The following is an 18,316-nucleotide window of genomic DNA, read 5'->3' as shown; positions in this document are numbered from 1 at the left end:
AAACAAATTACACAGGACATAATGAACACACAGTATAACTGGTTAAAATTTATACACATCATTGATTGTAAGATTTTAACATCTCCCTGTAATGCAGGCAAGGAAACATCTGAAAACATTTTTTAGCAAGCATAGAAATGCAGTCCGCTCTTCTCTGAACAAACTGGCACAATGTGACATCCAGTGTGTACAACCTTGTTGTTGTTAATAATGGGAACTATTAAAATACTTGTATAGTGTATTAGTATATTAGTATAAATGTAGTTAACATAGCACATGGCCGTTTTTCTCTAACTTGTTATATTGATAGTTATGGCTGTCCTACATCATTCTGAGTACTGGTCCCTTCTGTCCCAGCTATGCAAAATAGTCTCCTGAGCAGCGCTTCTCTTCATCCTCAAAGCTAGATGTGCTTTCTCAGTCAAACGGCAATAACAAAGGGGGGCTTTTAGTATTTTTATCTGATTTATTATGACAAGCACACTCGATTCGGAACACCAATAATGCTATAAAATAAAACTTATGTTAACATGTTTTAGTTGATTATGGAATAAATATTGGGGGAGTTATAATTGCTAGTGCTGATTACTAGGGTGGTTACGTCCCCCATCCCCTCAGAAACTATGCCCCTGTTGGTGCTAACTGGAAATTTGATTAATTGTATTAAATGAATACACCATTCCTTTAAAAAATGGCTATATTGAACATGCTTGATGGTATGTTGCTCTGGCCTGATGTTTAGAAAAAAATGGGACTATTCTTTACTGTTTCCATGCTTCATTTCTCCACCTGTCTCTTATTGATTTAATCAACTGTGACTCTGTGTGTGGCCATCTGCAGCGATGAAATTTGCGTCATGACTTTTAACCCTGGGTATGTATTGATGCACTCGTGCAGTCGTTGATGCCCAAGGGACTCTCTTGCCTGATTGTGTAACCCCTTGACCCTCATATCCTCAGAAGGGGTGAGTCATGTGGGTTATCAGCCAGAGTGACTCAGTCTGCGCCTGCTCGTCTATCTTTCAGGAGCCCAGGCTAATATTACACAGATGGATATGCTGTGTGATATGATGAAGAAAGTCTCTCACATCAGCCATTTCTCTCTCTGGTTTGAGCTCTGTAATTCCTTACGCTGAACATCTCCTCAGTATCAAAGAACAGCCATGGAAGGAATGAACGGATGTGAGATGAGAGCCGTGCTTCCGAGGTTCAGCTCAGAGGTTGATCTGTGTCTTGCGGTGAGAGCTTCAGAGAGACAGACAAAATAAAAGATCAAAAGCCAGGCACTGACAGGCCAATAGAGGCTTTTAAGAACCAATACTGTCACTGCGGAAAGGCCTTCCCTCAATTACAATGTTATTAGCCCCACCATAATAGAATAATGCAATCCTCCAGGAGAGTTTAGCTAATCCCCAGCAGTGGCAAGTTAAAGACAGAGACTCAGATAAAAGCATGAGATAATAGAAAGAGAGATGGGTGAGGGGAAAAAAGAAAAAATAAATCAAGAAAAAAAAAAGAAAGCGGAAAAGAAAGAAAGATAGAAAGAAGGAGAAAGCAGGGCAGGGAGCTTGCTTACAAAAGACGAGTGGCTGTGCGTATCCACCTCCTCCCATTTCATTACCGCTGTGTATCTGAGGCTGTGTGGTCATTTATCATGTGCTGAGCTCGGCAGGAGCAGCTTTACTGCTAGCAGGTCTGGGCAGGCCCAAGCTGGGAACTAGGGCACCGCAAGTCTCGCTCGGCCTTCCTCCCCTTGTTCCAGACCTCGCGCCTGCAGTCCCACAGCTCCATATACTAATGAGATCGCACCATCAAACCAGTCCCAGCCTGCCTCAAACTGGGAGCCAAAAGTGCCAAAGCCCACATGAGAAACTGCATTGTACTTGTTTCTCTGCCCTGCTTTCCTCCTTAAACCCAGATTTACTACCAGCATTTGGTTTGGTGCTGGAATGAAGCATCACAATAGGAAAGCGGCAATGATGTGCTCTGATATGGCCCATTGAGTACTTGGGGACTGCGTCAGGGCTATATTTGATGTCTTACGTAGCGCAATCGATGGATTAGCAGAACTGCCATGCCGGTTGAGGTGCTGCCGTTGTGAACAGACAGTTGTTCTCGAGTGTGTGTAGGAGATTATCAGCACCCTGCAGCAGGAAGGAGAATAGCAACACTGTCATTGTCAGGATGAATGAGTTACTGCTGAGTAGGGTAAATCTCACCAAGCCTGGCTTTGCACTAGCTCCATCTACTGGATGGCCTGAACACAGATCGGGTTCAGTTAACTAAATAAAACATACCTATGATCCATACACAATGCACACTGATTACATGATCACATTCTATATTTCTCTATGGCTATACACAAAAATACCAATTTCTGTACGTTATCATAATATCATAACAGTATTAAAATGTTTATTAAAGATGTTCAGGATGAACTTATTTAACTAAGTAACTTAATACTAATGAAATGAAACTGTATCGGTTAACAAAACGCAAACAGCCCTGAGCAGCTGACATTAAAAGCATGAGTTACAAGCCTGGCCTTCATCAAAGTGCAGCTGAGGCCCTGTGTTCACACAGCCAAGCCCTCCTCATCCCTCATGCTGCAGCGATAATGCATTTATCCTCATCCCACACTTTAGAAAGGGTGCTCCCCATCACCTCTCTAATGGAGCAACGGGCACAAACAGAAAACACACTAAGGAGAGCATGCTACTGTCAGGCTGTGGTAAATACCACACACACACATAAAGATAAATGCAATCGAGAGAAACACTGTGGCATGTGGAGTGCAGCGGTGAGCCGTAAAATACATGCTGCATGTCCTTTGACATCTATTAGCAATCTCTTTTTTATATGTGGGTTAAGTATAGCTGTCCTCAAGCCTAAAGGAGAACGTGTGTGTGTGTGTGTGTGTGTGTGTGTGTGTCAGCCAGTGTCTTTTTCAGTAGACCCATGTGTGTAGTGTGTAGCTACAGATTCATCTGCAGGATAGGCTTAGGAACAGGAAGCAATCTGCAGGACCATGTTGATGGGAATCATCATTGATGATGGCGCAGATTAATAGTCCTGAGGAAGGATGTGACATTCACGCTCTGATGGATCCATGTGTCCACACTCACTGGCCAATCTCAGCTGATTTGTGGAAATTAGCCTCTTTCTCTCTCTCCTTCACTCCCCGTCTCTCTCTGTCTCGATGATGCAGGTGGCCTTGCCCACACCATGCCATGCCAAATGAGCTCAGAATTAATGACATCATGTCCCATCTCTGAATACCAGCAGCATGCCTCATACTCTCTAGGGCTTGCCTCGTGTTCCTTGTGTATTTGGGTGCAGGTTTTTGTGCTTTTTGTCCTTGGGGATTGTAATGGGTTCACTGTCCAAGCTTACATGAATAGAATATTTGTGTCGAGTTGTGTTAAGAATTCAATACATCATATGTCCCATTGGATTATCTCCTCCAAAAACCTGCATTTAGATTATAGATTTACATGAGAATAGATTAAATTGATCATCTAAATAAAATTTCTGTCCAATTGTAAGAGATGGATAATATATTACTTTAACTAATTTATTAAATGGTTGAACATTAGCATGTAAGTGTACACAGTCAGAATTTTTACATAGACTCTGCACCAATTTCTGCTCTGAGGTTCACATTACAGCTTTTAAAAGATTTAAGAAAGAATTTTGAGTCTTGTGGGAGGCACAGTGACGCAGTGGGTAGCGCTGCAGCGTCACAGCTCCAGGGTCCTCAGCTTGATCCTGAGCTCAGGTTACTGTCTGAGTGCAACTTGGCATGTTCTCTCTTCGCACCAGTTCTCCAGTTTCCTCCCACTTCCAAGAAACTTGCAGGCAGGTGGATTGGCGTTTAAAATTCTGGCATTTGGCAGATGCCCTTATCCAGAGTGACATACAAAAGTGATTAGCTACACTAAACTGTCACTAAGTGTATGTGTGTATATGTGTATATTCCTTCCTCACACTTAGTGTTGCGGGGCTAGACTCTCATCCATGACCCTGACCAGGATACAGCGATTACTGAAGATGAGTAAAAGTTGTATTGGCGTTGCATCCAACTAATATTTCAAAGAATGATGACACTAGGAGTTCAGTGAATCAGACTGAACCCTCAGCTCATAGGCAGAATTAACTCACAAGCCCTTTTAATGATAACATTGAAACTAAATGCCGTTCCTCATCGTATGCACTAAAATATAGCTCATAGTGGAGTGTGACTTGACAAAGAACATGGGCACCAGCTATTTTCTGGGAAAAAGAGTACAGATTTCACAGTATACACCTAACTTTAAATGTAAACTTTTACCAGACTGCCAGGTTTGCACTTTTCATTAGGCAATTTCCTAAACCAGTAGGTTGTTTTTTTCCATCTGTACTGCTGACATAGGCATATTCTGATGTCCTCTTATAACTGTAACAGCCTATTATCTGATTTCACTTCAGAAATCGTATTTACTTTGAAAGTCAGTCATCCAGTCAGGGACGGCCTGAAATAGAGGCTTCATTTCTACCAGTTTCTGTGATCTGTCATCCTCCACTAATGTCTGCTTTACTTGTGTCTCTGAAGGGATTCATTATGTGATCAGACATTAGCAAACGCCTGCCAAGAGGTTTGTTCTCTGACAATCTAATCTTAGTGCTTACATGAGAATGCAGAATGCAGGAGTGAAACAGCACACAGGAAGGAAATGTGCTTTTTTACCGAGTACACACTAGTGATGCCACATAAATATTTCATCTGAGTGGAGTGGAGACATGACATGATGTACGATCCTGCAGTGTGCAGTCAGGCAAGATGCGGAGTTTTAGGAAAAACCTGTGCTTCATTGCAATCATAATTACACTAGTTACGTTTTGAAAAAAATGGTAGAGTTGTCAATCAGTGAATCAACCAATCAAACAACCAGTCCTTCTATCTATCTATCTATCTATCTATCTATCTATCTATCTATCTATCTATCTATCTATCTATCTATCTATCTATCTATCTATCCACAATTCCAATTTCTTGCTCTAAAACTAGTTATTGGCAGCTAGTAAATGCCTTTGATTGCTTTAGCATGAAAAAATTTCCTTCACTGGAACTAACAGGCCTTGCTCAAACATTTTCCAACATCACAATGCCCCAGAGCACAAAGCAAGGTTGTTATAGCAACAAAATCAAAACCAACTCCATATTAAAGCCATGTCTTTGGAAACCACAAGTACATGTGTGTATGGTGATCAGAGGTCCACATACTTTTGGGTATATGCCATCACATCCATCCATACAGGACGTTCAACTAAATTCCAGCTTAAGCTACATTCCAGCTTAACCCCCCCACCCCCACCCCCCATTGATTTTATACTTGTACTGGGAAAGTTTTCACTAGATTTTGTGTTGTAGGGTTTGTGTTGCAGGGATTTGTGTTCATTCAGCCACAAGAGCATCAGTGAGAGAAGGCACTTATGTCAAGCGAGGAGGTCTGGGATGCAGTCGGGATTCATTCAGTCAGTTCATCCCAAAGGTGTTCAGTGAGGCTGAGGTCAGAGATCTGTGCAGAGGTTCTTCTACTTTAATCATGTCTTTATGGACCTTGCATTGTGTACAGGGGCACAGTCATGCTAAAACAGGTTATGTCTCCATAGTTCCAATGAAACCATACTTCCATAGTAACAGGGAAATTGTAATGCTACAGCATACAAAGACATTTTAGACAACTAGGTGCTTCTAACAATTTGAAAAAGACCAATGTGTGTGTGTGATGATCAGGTGTTCACAAATTCTGTCCATGTGGTTCTCATCATTCCCAGCCTTCCTACCATGTCTTATAGCCATTAGTGGTGCTATTGCACTTCAAATTGTAAACAGCAAGTGTGTGTAAGCCAAAAAGAGGTGTGTCTTTATCTATGAAAGACAGGGGACTTAGTCCAGCTAGTCTCTGTATACCAGTCTCCCTGATCTTTCTATCTGTCTTATCTACCTATCTATCTGTCTATCAGTGACTGAAGATGTGAGAGGTTAAATTGGAACAAACCAGTATTTCATTAGTAATTGTGACGGACATGTGGAGATGATGTCGTGTTGTCTTAGCTATAAATGATGACTAGCTATAAAGAAGACATTCTCGAGCTCTCGACTACAAAGTGCCATTAGTACATTAATGCTCCTTCACCAAGCCTTTTAACGCTGACCCGCATATCAGATTGTGCTCCAAGGAAAATGTATCAGAGTGTTTCTTTTGTTTCAGTGTCAGCATTGAGGACCATAAAGCATCGATAAATGCATAGACAGAGATCAGTTTTAGAAAGATCCTGATTTTCTTTTAAATTCCCTGCTGAAAAAACTCCTTGGAATTGATTATTGCATTTGTATACATGTTGTAACATGCATTGTGTAATATCATGTGGCTTTTGCTGACCCCTGGATATTCAGATCTGTGAACTGTTAGCGTAACCTTCAACAGCATTTAGAAAGAGAGATGTCTTCACCACTTTGGTCTCTGATGGTTTGATGATTGACAGTCTGCCTGAAGTAACATTGTACTTTTTTTTGCTAACACAACAAAGGTTCTGACATAAGGATAATTCAGAGCCGTGGGAATACTGTAGAAGCTATCACATCTCACAAGGACATACCATGTTGAGAAGGATATATCTATAGGACAAAGGGATGCATTTATTTTTGATTGATTAGCTCTAAAAGAAAAATTTACATGAAACCTTGTTGATAAAATATATGTGTGGCAATATTTTCTTGTATTCTGTGGGTGTGAAGTGTGGTATTTGATAAAAAAAGATGCAGGTCACAGTGGGAATAAGTGTGTGGTAAAGGAATACTGGATGGTGGAGAAGAGGAAAATAAATGTATGTGTGACAGGGGAGGAGGGATGGTTGCCATGATACTAGGGCAGGAGGTATTAAGTTCTAACTGTTACCACGGTATCAGTGATATATAATCAATTGCAGTGAGCCCTTACTTACCCTGATCTCTCTCTTTCTGTGTATTTCTCTTTATTTTCAGACTGTCTACAAACACTGGCTGTGTTTCCAGTACTTCCAGACTACACAGATGCATTGCAGCAACAGGATCCCATGCAGACAATACTGCCTGGAGGTCCAGCAGAGGTGTCCCTTCATATTGCCTGACAATGATGAGTTAATTTATGGTGGAAGCCCTAGTTTTATATGCACAGGTAGGCATATACACACATATCTGGTCCTGCATACTGTCTGCTTTGTTGCATTGCAGTGCAGTAATGCCTGTGTCCTCCAGTCACTCGTCAGCGTTTGTTTGCAATGCCACCTGCTGGTCACACAGAGAAGTGGTCAATTTAAAGGTTTTGTTTTTGCTTTAGTTGCAAACTGTTCACTGCGAAACGGCTCTTTTGATTCAAACCAAACCTGTTGACCAGTATTGTGGAATTAACATGAAAAACAATGTACATTTGCATCTCTGTTTGATATACAATCAGTAATGTACATACTATAAAGATGTCACTGCAAACGGCAACGAAATTCCAATAATGTAACAATACACACTCACAGTATACTGGAAAAAAAAAATTCAGCCACCTGAAGAAATGATTCATTTATTAGTCACTAAAAGAGTTTCTGGAAAAAGAGTTTCTGGTTTCTGGAAAGTTTCACCCAAGGACCTTTGCACTACAGGCTTGATACAACAGCTGATATTATGGCATCCCAGTTAATATACATATAATAAAATTATTTATTTTATTTACTTGTTTACCTTGTTTTTTGTTTAATTCATACTTTTACATCTCCAGAAAAAATCATTAAATGATAAATTATTACGCTAGCTCACACAACTCACACATAAGTAGCAGCATGTCCTGAATTTTTATTTTGTTGAGAGATTCAGAAATATTTTTTCTCAAGTTACACATATTTTAAGAGACATTATTACGATTACAACACTTGTTGTTTTAGCAGTTTGAGAAATATGTCATATGGATTTGACATGTGTATAAATATCCTGTTCAAAACTCATTTGCTGCATCTGCCTTAAAAATGCATTTTTAATATTGAAAACTAACACAGGGAAGTTCCTCATACAGTGTTCATTGTGGCCATCTCTTAATGAATAATACTTTATATTTCCTATTAGTTCTTTACCTGTGATACATGACTGTTTAGGGTTATATTAGTGAATATTTATACAATCTTACTTGAGAAATGTCAGATTTGGAAGTCTAGAGAAGTGGTGTTTTAATTTAGCTGTGTAATAATGTGCTGCTGTGTCTCTCAGGGCTCCTGGAAGAAAGCCCTTCGGACGTAGAAGCAGAGTGCTGTGACGTTCGATGGGACAGCAAGTCTGACAACAGCTCCAAAGGGACTTACAAAAGAACTCACCCGTCATGCCAGCACGGGACGTCCCTGAGCTCGTCAGCAAACTCCAGACTGTGCAACAGCAGGCTCAAACTCTGCCTGCTAGTCCTGGTCCTGCTTCATACTGTGGCCACAATCACAGCCTCCCACAACCTCAGCACCATGTCCTCCCTGGAGGAGAGCTCCACCAACGAGGAGTGACGAAGCAGACGGTCATTACAGCCAGCAAACGTCAGGACTCAGTCCAGCTCGGGATCGACTGCAGTGATTTCTGGGACTCCTAGTGCAGGACAGGATTACTGTGGACATGCAATCAACAAAGCAAACAAACAGACAGACAGACAGACAGACTCGCAAAACATTAAAGAACACTGGACAAACCTAATCCAATGTCATGAACAAGGGACAACACCACAGCCTTTTGTTGAAAGAGACCTCTCTAGGGTGGAGTTCTCTCGCACCATATTTTTTACACTGTGTCAAATGGTTTGGATTTCAGTTGCACTAGATGACTACAGGATCTCTTCATGTTCTCGTTTTTCTTTTCATTACTGGTCTTTGTGCAGGAAAGGATGGGGCATGATGGGTTATGTGTATATTATCAAAATGAAATTACGAGTGTGTGCATGTGTGTGTGTATGTGTGCATATCTGTGCCCAACCATATGCTTCATATATGCTGCTCTGGCCATCACACGGATTACTACGGAGCCTAGAAAACAGTTTTAATAAGTCGGAAAGTACAAAATCTAATTAATTGAATGTCAAAAATCCTCGGCTGAAACCCAGCATTCTGATTCGCTAATCAGTTCTCTCTTACTATAGTTGACTTTGCGTACAGTAGTTTTGCCATTGCAGTGCCACTGGGACAGTAGGTCAAGACGTTTCAAGGCTCCAGATATATGTGTGCAATATACAGAAAAAAAAGCTAACTGGAAGTAGAAGTGCTTGCTGAAAAAGCCTTTGTCAAATTGTCATCTTTGGAATATGATTCACTACCCGAGGTAAATGTTTCCTCTTTTGTATGTCCACTCAACCTGCACAAAAGCATACACTCCCTAAGTCTGCTTTTTCTTTTTCCTACCCTTAGTAGTATATTTATATAGATATATTCTCTACTCTATATTCGATAACTGCATGTTATTACTAATGTTTAGACTAAACAGTCTAAATTTTATTAATAAACCCAAATGGTATGAAGACGTTCGTAGCGCAGTGCGTTTGAAGCAGATTTCAAATGACTCTCGAATTGACTCCTGATTTTATTTGGAATGTGGACATAGCCAGAAAGAACATAACCATACGATGCATCCATTGCTTTGCTGAATATCTCAGATCATCCACAGTAAAGGGCTTTTTCATTGTTTACACATGCACACATTCACACACTTCTGCAATTCTTGCTTGTAGAGAGTAATATGGCATGGACAGCTCAGCTGCAATTTTATTCATCCTAAAATAGATACGTATTAATAAAAAAATATTTGTTGCTGCATAGTTGTGATGATCAACCACATAGTCATGCAGCTCCCTATGGCCAGGTCCCTTGTGAGTGACCCAAAGATATGAGAGTTGTTATTTTTCTGTCTTTCTTTCTTTTCTCTCTCTTTTTTTTTTTTTTTTGACTGAGCAGGAGCAGAGGAGGAGATGCTAAGGGCTGATTTCCTGTTTTTTTTTTCCCTTTTTCTACAGTTATACTCTGACAATTATGAGGTACATTCATATTCATAATGGCTCAGAGACACAATAATAATTAGCATTTTAAGAGCATGGGTGTTTGGATTTGTACTTTTTGATTAATCTGAGTCACATTCAATAGCTTGGGCTCCAAACAGCATTCTTAGGCCAGCGGCAGAGACAGGGTCAGCAACTTTCATTCTGCATTACAACAAAATATTCAAATATATTGAAATATATTGCTAACTAGGATGGATTCATTGGTTTCTTTTCTATATCTTTTATAGATATGTGGATTTGGGATTTTAGGTGTTCCTCTTTATTTTTAGGGGAAAAGAACATGAATGAAACTGCTGATGTTCTACGGAAGACATTCAGCATGAACAAATTTAAGAGTTTGTTCATCTTCTCACATATACAACACCTTTGGAAGATCTTTTTGTAAAGGAAACAAAGTTTTAAAGGGGTGGCAGATGAAGTAGATTAAATCTTTGACCTCAGTAGCCTCTAAACTTTATTGTACTTCTGCAAAATTTCATCATTTTCAATATAAGACATTAAACATTAAACTACAATGGGTTTGAAACTAAGATTTTTTTTTCACTTCACCAGAGTCACACTGCAGTTGAAGTTGCTGATTTATTTTTGGAGACTAAATTAATTGCCCATTCAACAGATTTTGGTTTGATGGAAAATTAATCCTAAATGAATGAGCTGAGACATAAATTAGTAAAACAGTCACAACCTTCAATTTCTTTCCATCAAATTTCATTTCACTTCCTAAGCTCACAAGAATAATACGATTTCCTATAAATCAAGGGAAAATTTATCGCATACACTTTGAAATATTTTGGAAAATTGGATAACATAATAATGGTATGTTGCCTTGGAACACAGAGGTGCGTTTTATTAGTAACTCAAATTCTGGGTGAAGTGTGAGAACTGGGGAAAATTGAAAACAGTATTAAAAACATGGCTCAAAAAAAGACATTCCTAGTTCACTTTTTAAACTTTCCTAACTGGGAAGCTCTCAATTCTTTCCAGTGACCCAATACAAAAAGAAACTAAGGTCATGAGAAAAAGTAAAAGGATTAAAACTAACATAAATATGGGTAGGAAATGTACTAGATCATTCAGGTGGCCATGTGAGGCATGGCTTTGGTACAACAAGGACCTGTCTGATGAATAATTAAAAGAGACCACAGAGAGATGGCCCTCCTGAGATCTTATTAGTGTACTCATAACACTAGAGCCTCTTTTGAGACCACCTGCTCTGGAATGGCACAGAGAGACAGAGAGAGAGAGTGAGAGAGAGAGAGAGAGAGAGAGACAGAGAGAGGGAATTATTCACCTCATACACCTCCTCTAGACACACACACACACACACACAGCAGATACACACTAATCCTCAAATAAACAGTTCCATCCCTTCCATCTGGACCTGTCAAGACAAAGGAGAAGGGAATAGAACAAGCAAGAAAAAGACAGATGAGACAATGATAAGAATGATAATAGGAAGGGAAGCCATAGCAGATAGTAGAGACACACCCCCTAAAAAATGTGAGGAAAAGTCTGACGCTTTAGGCTAGGTTGAGTCTTTTAAAAACTCAGCAGCAGAAGCACATGAACAAAGTTACGCTGAGACACGCCCATCTCTGGAATCCTTCACCTACTCTGTGTGTACACTGTGTGTACAATAAATATCAGGAAGAAACGCCAAAACCACAAGGTCTGCAATGTTACCGTATAGGTTATGTCACTCAGCCGAACTTTGATGAGCAATGATGTTGAGTGAGACGAAATTTACAGCTACCCCCATGTCACTGCATCAGCAAACCAAATCTGTGAATGATTTCACTTTAAATGCAGGAACCCAAAATGAGTCTGAATCTCCTTGTAACATTTCACAACATGTATGCGTTTGTTTACTGTGCCTCAGTGACCCTCAGTGACGCTAAATACCACTAAACCTACAAGTATGATGTATTTTATGCTTGCACACATGCAGTATATGTGCATTTTCAGCTATAAATACAACTGTGTACGTAGTGGATCATCACCATACATCAGTTTCACTTAGCAAGCAGAAATACTTTCTCCTCTCTCTCTCTCTCTCTCTCTCTCTCTCTCTTTCTCTCTCTCTCTCTCTCTCTCTCTCTCTCTATCCTGTGGACCTATGCAGCCCTGAACCTCAGTCGTTTTTCTGTTGTAAATATGTTATAAGAATGCTTATTTACGTGTGGTTCTGTTTCCTCTGGAGATTTCCTTGCATTCTGAATTTGTGACCTTTTTTATTCCTCTTTTGGAAGTGTCTGAATTTTTATTTTTTTGGTTCGTTTCGACTGAGAATTATTCTGAGTGGTGTGGTTTAACCATAAGGACTATCCTCTGAATCACAACCTCAGCACCTGAAGGCTGTGATTATAAATTGAAAAAAAAAAAACAAAAACAAAAGCAAAACAACACAAAAAAGAATAAAAAAGTTAAAAGGCATATAGAGGTTAAAAGGCATATAGAGATAACATTAAGACTATGATTATTTAAAGAAAAGGATTATTATATTACCGGTATATTGTAATAATATAGATGATTTAGTTCAGTAACTTCTTTAATTTTTTACAAACAACTTTGAGGAATTATTTATAAAACAAACACACAGTTCATGATCTTTTCAAAGGTATGAAAACTACAACTAAAATGGTTAAAAATGTGTTCTGATGAAAATAAATACAGAGATGTAATCTGTTAGTTTGTGTGTGCTGTTGTTGTTGTTGTTGTTTACTGACATGCAGAGATTTCATCTTGATATATATATCATATCACTCACACTTTGGGTTTTACTAAATGACTGCTACTGATGCAACTGACAGGAATCATAGGTCTAAACACCTCAACATGGATTTACAAGAAATGAGACTTTGAAGAAATGAGGATTCAAGAATATCATAATGTGCTTGTTATATTATGTACAGAAACACATAATAATTACTCTCTCTTAACCAGCGATGTCTGATCCTATTGAGAAGGGCATGTGTGGGTGCAGGTTTTCATTCCTATCAAGCAGAAGACACAACTGATTCCACTTGTTTATTCAGCTGATCTTTGCTTTTAATAGACTGAGGTGTAGCTTCTGCTTGGTTGGAATGAAAACCTGCAGCTCACTCCAGCCACACTGCCACAGCCCAGGTTTGATTCCCGGCCAGGGAACATGACTCAGCCATTAAGGGGTTAAATATCAGTGCCAGTCCCAAGCCTGGATAAAATGGTAGGGTTGCATCGGGAAGAGTATCTGGCATAATACCTGCACCAAATATGCAAAGCACATTGAAGAAGGAAGCAATATGGAAGCAGCTGAAGAACAACAATATTTATATCAGAAATCCAAAATCAGGAAAAATAGATTACATTTTAGAGTGTCAATTTTTTTTTTACACAGATTTACAGGCCCTGGCCAAACCTGTCACACTATTAGTGTGGAAGAACTGCAGTGTCCTGCAAAGAGCCCTGACCTCAAACCCATTGAACACCTTTGGGATGAACTGGAGCTCTGATGCACCCCAGACCTCCTCACCTCAACATCTGTGCCTGATCTCACTAATGCTCTTGTAGCTGAATGAACACAAATCCCCACAACCACGCTCTAACGTAGTTGAAAGCCTTCATTTAAGAGTGGAGGTTATTATAACAACAATGGGGAAATAATTCTATAATGAGATGTTTAACACACATATATAGGTGAGATGACCATGTGTCTAATAAAAACGTTTGGCCATATAGTTTATAAAGAAGTGAATTTATTGCAGATTCTGCATCATGAAGCACTGCATCACACAAGGACAACCCTGTGCACAGGAAGTGTTTCTTACTGCCCCCAGTGGTTAGGAGGTGTGAAGCAAAAATGTACATATATTGACATAAGTCCTGCATATAATAAAAACGTAAATATAAAAAGCTTTTACTGGGAAACGTAATCAATTTTGATGTTGTTCTGAAGAATCAGCAATTCTTCTAAACATCCGAATGCTGCACAGCATCAAATCTTGTCTTACTTCCTAAATTCAACACTAGCACTTACTGGCATTCAATAGTGATACTAATACGCCGAGCTTGGAAACTTGCCCTGTCCAAAATGGCGGTGGCGTTTACGTGTCCGACGTTTTTTTCCATATTTATGGTCTCAGGTGAAATTAACTGAGCAATACAGCAGGTCTTGTAGGGCATGAGGGTCTTGTCACTAGTTACTATCACATTTTGTGGTTTCTGTCTTACAGAAAAAATGTGTTGTTTTAGAGCACACGCGTGCATGCCCCAGGACACATTTAAGATTGCAACATGTACAATATCACATGAAAGCAATATTTCATGTAACACCCAACATTTAATACATTTCAATTGAACACTAGAGCGAAAAATAATTTATATTAAATGTAATTTAATCCTCTATTGCGTGTTCGTGTATTAACTTATAAGCAAATCTTTATACGGATACTTTTAAATCGGTGCCGGATATTTCTGCTCGGACTGATTAGAGTGTGACACACTGAAAAAGCGGTCTGACTGGTGGGCTAACCAGCAACGGAGCCTGTGTGGAATGGATAAACGTGTGCATTTAGCACACAGAATAAACCACTGTTGTTTGAAGATGTGCCTTTGAATAGTGTAACATATGTAAGTATGTGCACGCAGTCGTACGTATTGTGTTAGTACATTGGTAGTTTCGCTAGTAAACGTGTGGCTAACAACAGGTTTGCTAACTAGCCATTCTGGTTTTCGGTTAGCATGACAGCAGTAATCAAGCTTGGGAAACTAGACCTGTGCGTAAATAAACGTCATGTCGCGAGCTGGTTATGGTTAGCTCCGTTGCTAACCTTAGTAATGCGAATGCATTGTGTTCGTTTCTGCCTTAACCGGTATGTTACTAACATTAGCCACAACCATTAATTACAGGTACAGATACCGTGACACACAGGTTTGTGTACGGGATAATGCGTGTAAATAACACGGGGTTATCAGTACTTCTCGAGCATTGAGCAATCGTTTAAGAGCTGGCGGTTATCAGCCTGTAACTAGCTAACATTCTCAGAAAAATGGAGCCAGGTATCAGCTGTTTCCTTTTAACCTGCTCCCAGCCCTTCTTATGTGCGTTATAACGAGTGTACACCGATCAGGCATAACATTATGACCACTTCCCTAATATTTAACAATAAACTATTGTTTGTCCCCCTTTGACCCGTCATACACTGTGTATTCTGACACCTTTCTATCAGAACCAGCATTAACTTCTTCAGCAATTTGATCAACAGTAGCTCGTCTGTTGGATCGAATCACACGGGCCAGCCTTCACTCCTCATGTGCACTGAGCCTTGGCCGCCCATGACCCTGTTACCAGTTCACCACTGTTCCTTCCTTGGACCACTTTTGATAGATACTGACCACTGCAGACCAGGAACACCCCACAAGAGCTGCAGTTTTGGCCCTTGTCAGACTCGCACAAATCCTTACTCTTGCCCATTTTTTCTGCTTCTAACACATCAACTTTGAGGATACGACGTTCACTTGCTGCCTAATATATCCCACCCACTAACAGGTGCCATGATGAGGAGATAATCATTGTTCCTCACTTCACCTGTCACTGCTCATAATGTTTTGCCTGATGGGTGTGTGAGCTACCGTGTGCATGATTGAAGTTAGTGGAACGGTTAATGAAAAAATAAAAACGCATCTCACTTTTTTTTCTTTTTCCACAGCTTCTGTTCATCCACTGAAAAACTAAATCAAACAATATAGCTGTCCAGGGGAAGCTGGTATAAGAAGTCAAAGATAAATGACATAATTTTGCCACACCTAACTAACTAAATGCTGTTAAGTGGATGAGTTTGGATTTTTGTAGGTCTGAAGACTGCAGCACTACGTCTTTAAGAAAAACAAATAAAATGGTGACATAGAGCTGATTTCTTTGTAGCCCAGACTGTGGATTTATGCACTGGATCAGTAACAGTTGTGATTTTTATCAATTTTATTACACAGAGTGAAACAGATCCTAGGTTTTTTTGTAATTTGTGACTGATATAGTATTCTTTCAGCGCACTACTGACATTTCTGTAACTCGGCAGCAGAGATTGATAAGGAGCAGGTGTAGTGAATGCAATTGAGGTGGATTGTTTACTCTTATTGTACTTTCACAAATTTCAAAGGACAAATGACGAACTGTACATTTACACCGCATAACATGCATATTCAGGCATAACATAATGACCACTAATATTATAATATTGTGTTGGTCTCCCTTTTTGCTGCCAAAACAGCCCTGACCCTTCTAGGCATGGACTCCAGTAGATCCCTGGAGGTGTGCTGTGGTATCTGGCACCAAGATGTTAGCAGCAGATGGCAGCCCATGGAGGCCCCACCTCGCAACTTATAATATAACTTAATAATTATCCCCACGTCATTCTTATCATGCCCTAGAGACAATATGCTATAATGTATTGCTTAATCTGAATAGTTTCACATTCTTCATTCTTTGTCACTCTGATTTGTCCCTAGATTACCTGTAGAGTGAGCTCGGAGCGTCTCCTGTCAGACGGCTTGTCATGGAGAAGTCATGGAGGTTTTGGGGGACACTGGAGCGATGCCTGCTGACTTTGGGCTCCTGGGTTTGGGGAGTTTGTCGCATCTCACTGCTGGCTCTTATCCTTACCTTCCACCTCTATGGAGGAATCTTGTTGCTGTGTCTCATTTTGGCCTCTGTGGCTGGCATCCTGTATAAGTTCCAGGATGTGCTGCTGTATTTCCCTGATCAGCCTTCCTCCTCACGCCTTTATGTTCCCATGCCTACTGGAATTCCGAACGAGAATGTCTATATACGTACTAAAGACGGTGTGCGGCTCAACCTAATTTTGCTCCGCTACACAGGTGAAAATCCTGCTCTAGTGCCCACCATCTTGTATTTTCATGGTAACGCAGGGAACATTGGACACCGTGTGCCAAATGCGCTGCTCATGCTCGTTAACCTAAAAGCTAACGTGGTTCTGGTAGACTACAGAGGTTATGGGAAAAGTGACGGTGAGCCAAGTGAAGAGGGCCTCTATCAGGATGCTGAGGCCACACTGGACTATGTCATGTCACGGCCTGACATCGACAAGACTAAAATCATATTGTTCGGCCGATCTCTGGGGGGCGCTGTAGCCATCAGGTTGGCCTCGGTCAACCCACACCGTGTGGCAGCTATAATGGTGGAGAACACGTTCTTGAGCATCCCACACATGGCGTCCACGCTTTTTTCCTTCCTTCCCATGCGCTACCTTCCTCTTTGGTGCTATAAGAACAAATTTCTTTCCTACAGGTATGTGACTCTTTGCCGCATGCCTTCGCTTTTCATTTCGGGTCTGTCGGACCAGCTTATCCCGCCTGTCATGATGAAGCAGCTGTACGAGCTGTCGCCCGCGCGGACTAAGCGCCTCGGCATCTTTCCTGAGGGAACGCACAACGACACCTGGCAGTGTCAGGGTTACTTTGCTGCTCTTGAGCAGTTTATTAAAGAGCTGCTCAAGGGCCATGCGCAGGAAGAAGCATCCCAGGGCTCTGCAAGTGTCACCATCATCTAGAAACTCCTTCCACTACTACTCGTGTGGATCTGCTGTAATGGAATGTTCATTTTTACGCTTTCTCTCTCCCCTTTTTCCTGAATCCATTTCTAGCACTTAATCTTGAATGGTTATTATACTAAGGATACGTGTGTGAATTGTGATTGGAGGATGATGCGTTTTCAAATATCTTCAAAGCTTTCAGTTAAAATATGAATGCATGAATGATCTGCTTCTATAATGTAATGTCTTCTTAGTCTTCATTTTCATACACTCATTTGTACTGACTGTACAGGCCTTTTTATACAGAGACTTTACCATCCAAGTTATACCAAATGATCATTCATGGGCTCATCCTACTGTATAATAAAGATACTTGCCTAATAATGTCTGGCAAAGTGTTAAGTATTTTTGTCAGTATATTTCATTTATCCTTGTGTTGTTCTATTTTGACTTGAATGTTTTGAGTGAAAAAAAATCTTAAGAGCTAACATTTAAAAAGCATACACTAGGCATCAGCGGAGGAGTGTACAGATGCAATCTTTCTTTTTTTCTTTTTTTTTTTTTTAAAGCAAAATTAGAAACATATAGCTGCAAAACTCTGTTGTGTTTTTAACTGCCTTGTTCTTGCTCATGAGCTTAGTGATTGAAGCTGAAAATGGACTCAGGAACTGTCCGATTTCTGGGGGAATCCCCTCAGTTTGGT

General features: G+C 40.2%; 2 protein-coding genes across 2 annotated transcripts in view; both read left to right on the top strand.

Moving 5' to 3' along the window:
- LOC131354730 (NALCN channel auxiliary factor 1) overlaps positions 1-12,520 on the top strand; it is a 103,172-nt gene extending 90,652 nt beyond the window's left edge. Inside the window, exons 2-3 of the mRNA XM_058392696.1 lie at positions 7,027-7,198; positions 8,272-12,520. Coding sequence (XP_058248679.1) covers positions 7,027-7,198; positions 8,272-8,552 — 453 coding nt within the window. The 3' untranslated portion in view covers positions 8,553-12,520. The remainder of the gene's footprint in view (positions 1-7,026; positions 7,199-8,271) is intronic.
- Positions 12,521-14,558: 2,038 nt separating this feature from the next.
- On the top strand, positions 14,559-18,015 carry abhd13 (abhydrolase domain containing 13). The gene is made up of 2 exons (XM_058393082.1): positions 14,559-14,695; positions 16,571-18,015. The coding sequence occupies exon 2, from the start codon at positions 16,618-16,620 to the stop codon at positions 17,629-17,631; it is 1,014 nt and encodes a 337-aa protein (XP_058249065.1). The 5' UTR covers positions 14,559-14,695; positions 16,571-16,617; the 3' UTR covers positions 17,632-18,015.
- The last annotated feature ends 301 nt before the right edge of the window (positions 18,016-18,316 follow it).

Source organism: Hemibagrus wyckioides, linkage group LG06 (genome assembly GCF_019097595.1).
Source record: "Hemibagrus wyckioides isolate EC202008001 linkage group LG06, SWU_Hwy_1.0, whole genome shotgun sequence".
NCBI lineage: Eukaryota > Metazoa > Chordata > Actinopteri > Siluriformes > Bagridae > Hemibagrus > Hemibagrus wyckioides.
This window is presented reverse-complemented; position numbering and strand designations above follow the sequence as displayed.

Bases quoted from the DNA above. Each gene is read 5' to 3' on its own strand.
- abhd13 (XM_058393082.1), top strand. From the start codon at position 16,618: ATGGAGAAGTCATGGAGGTTTTGGGGGACACTGGAGCGATGCCTGCTG.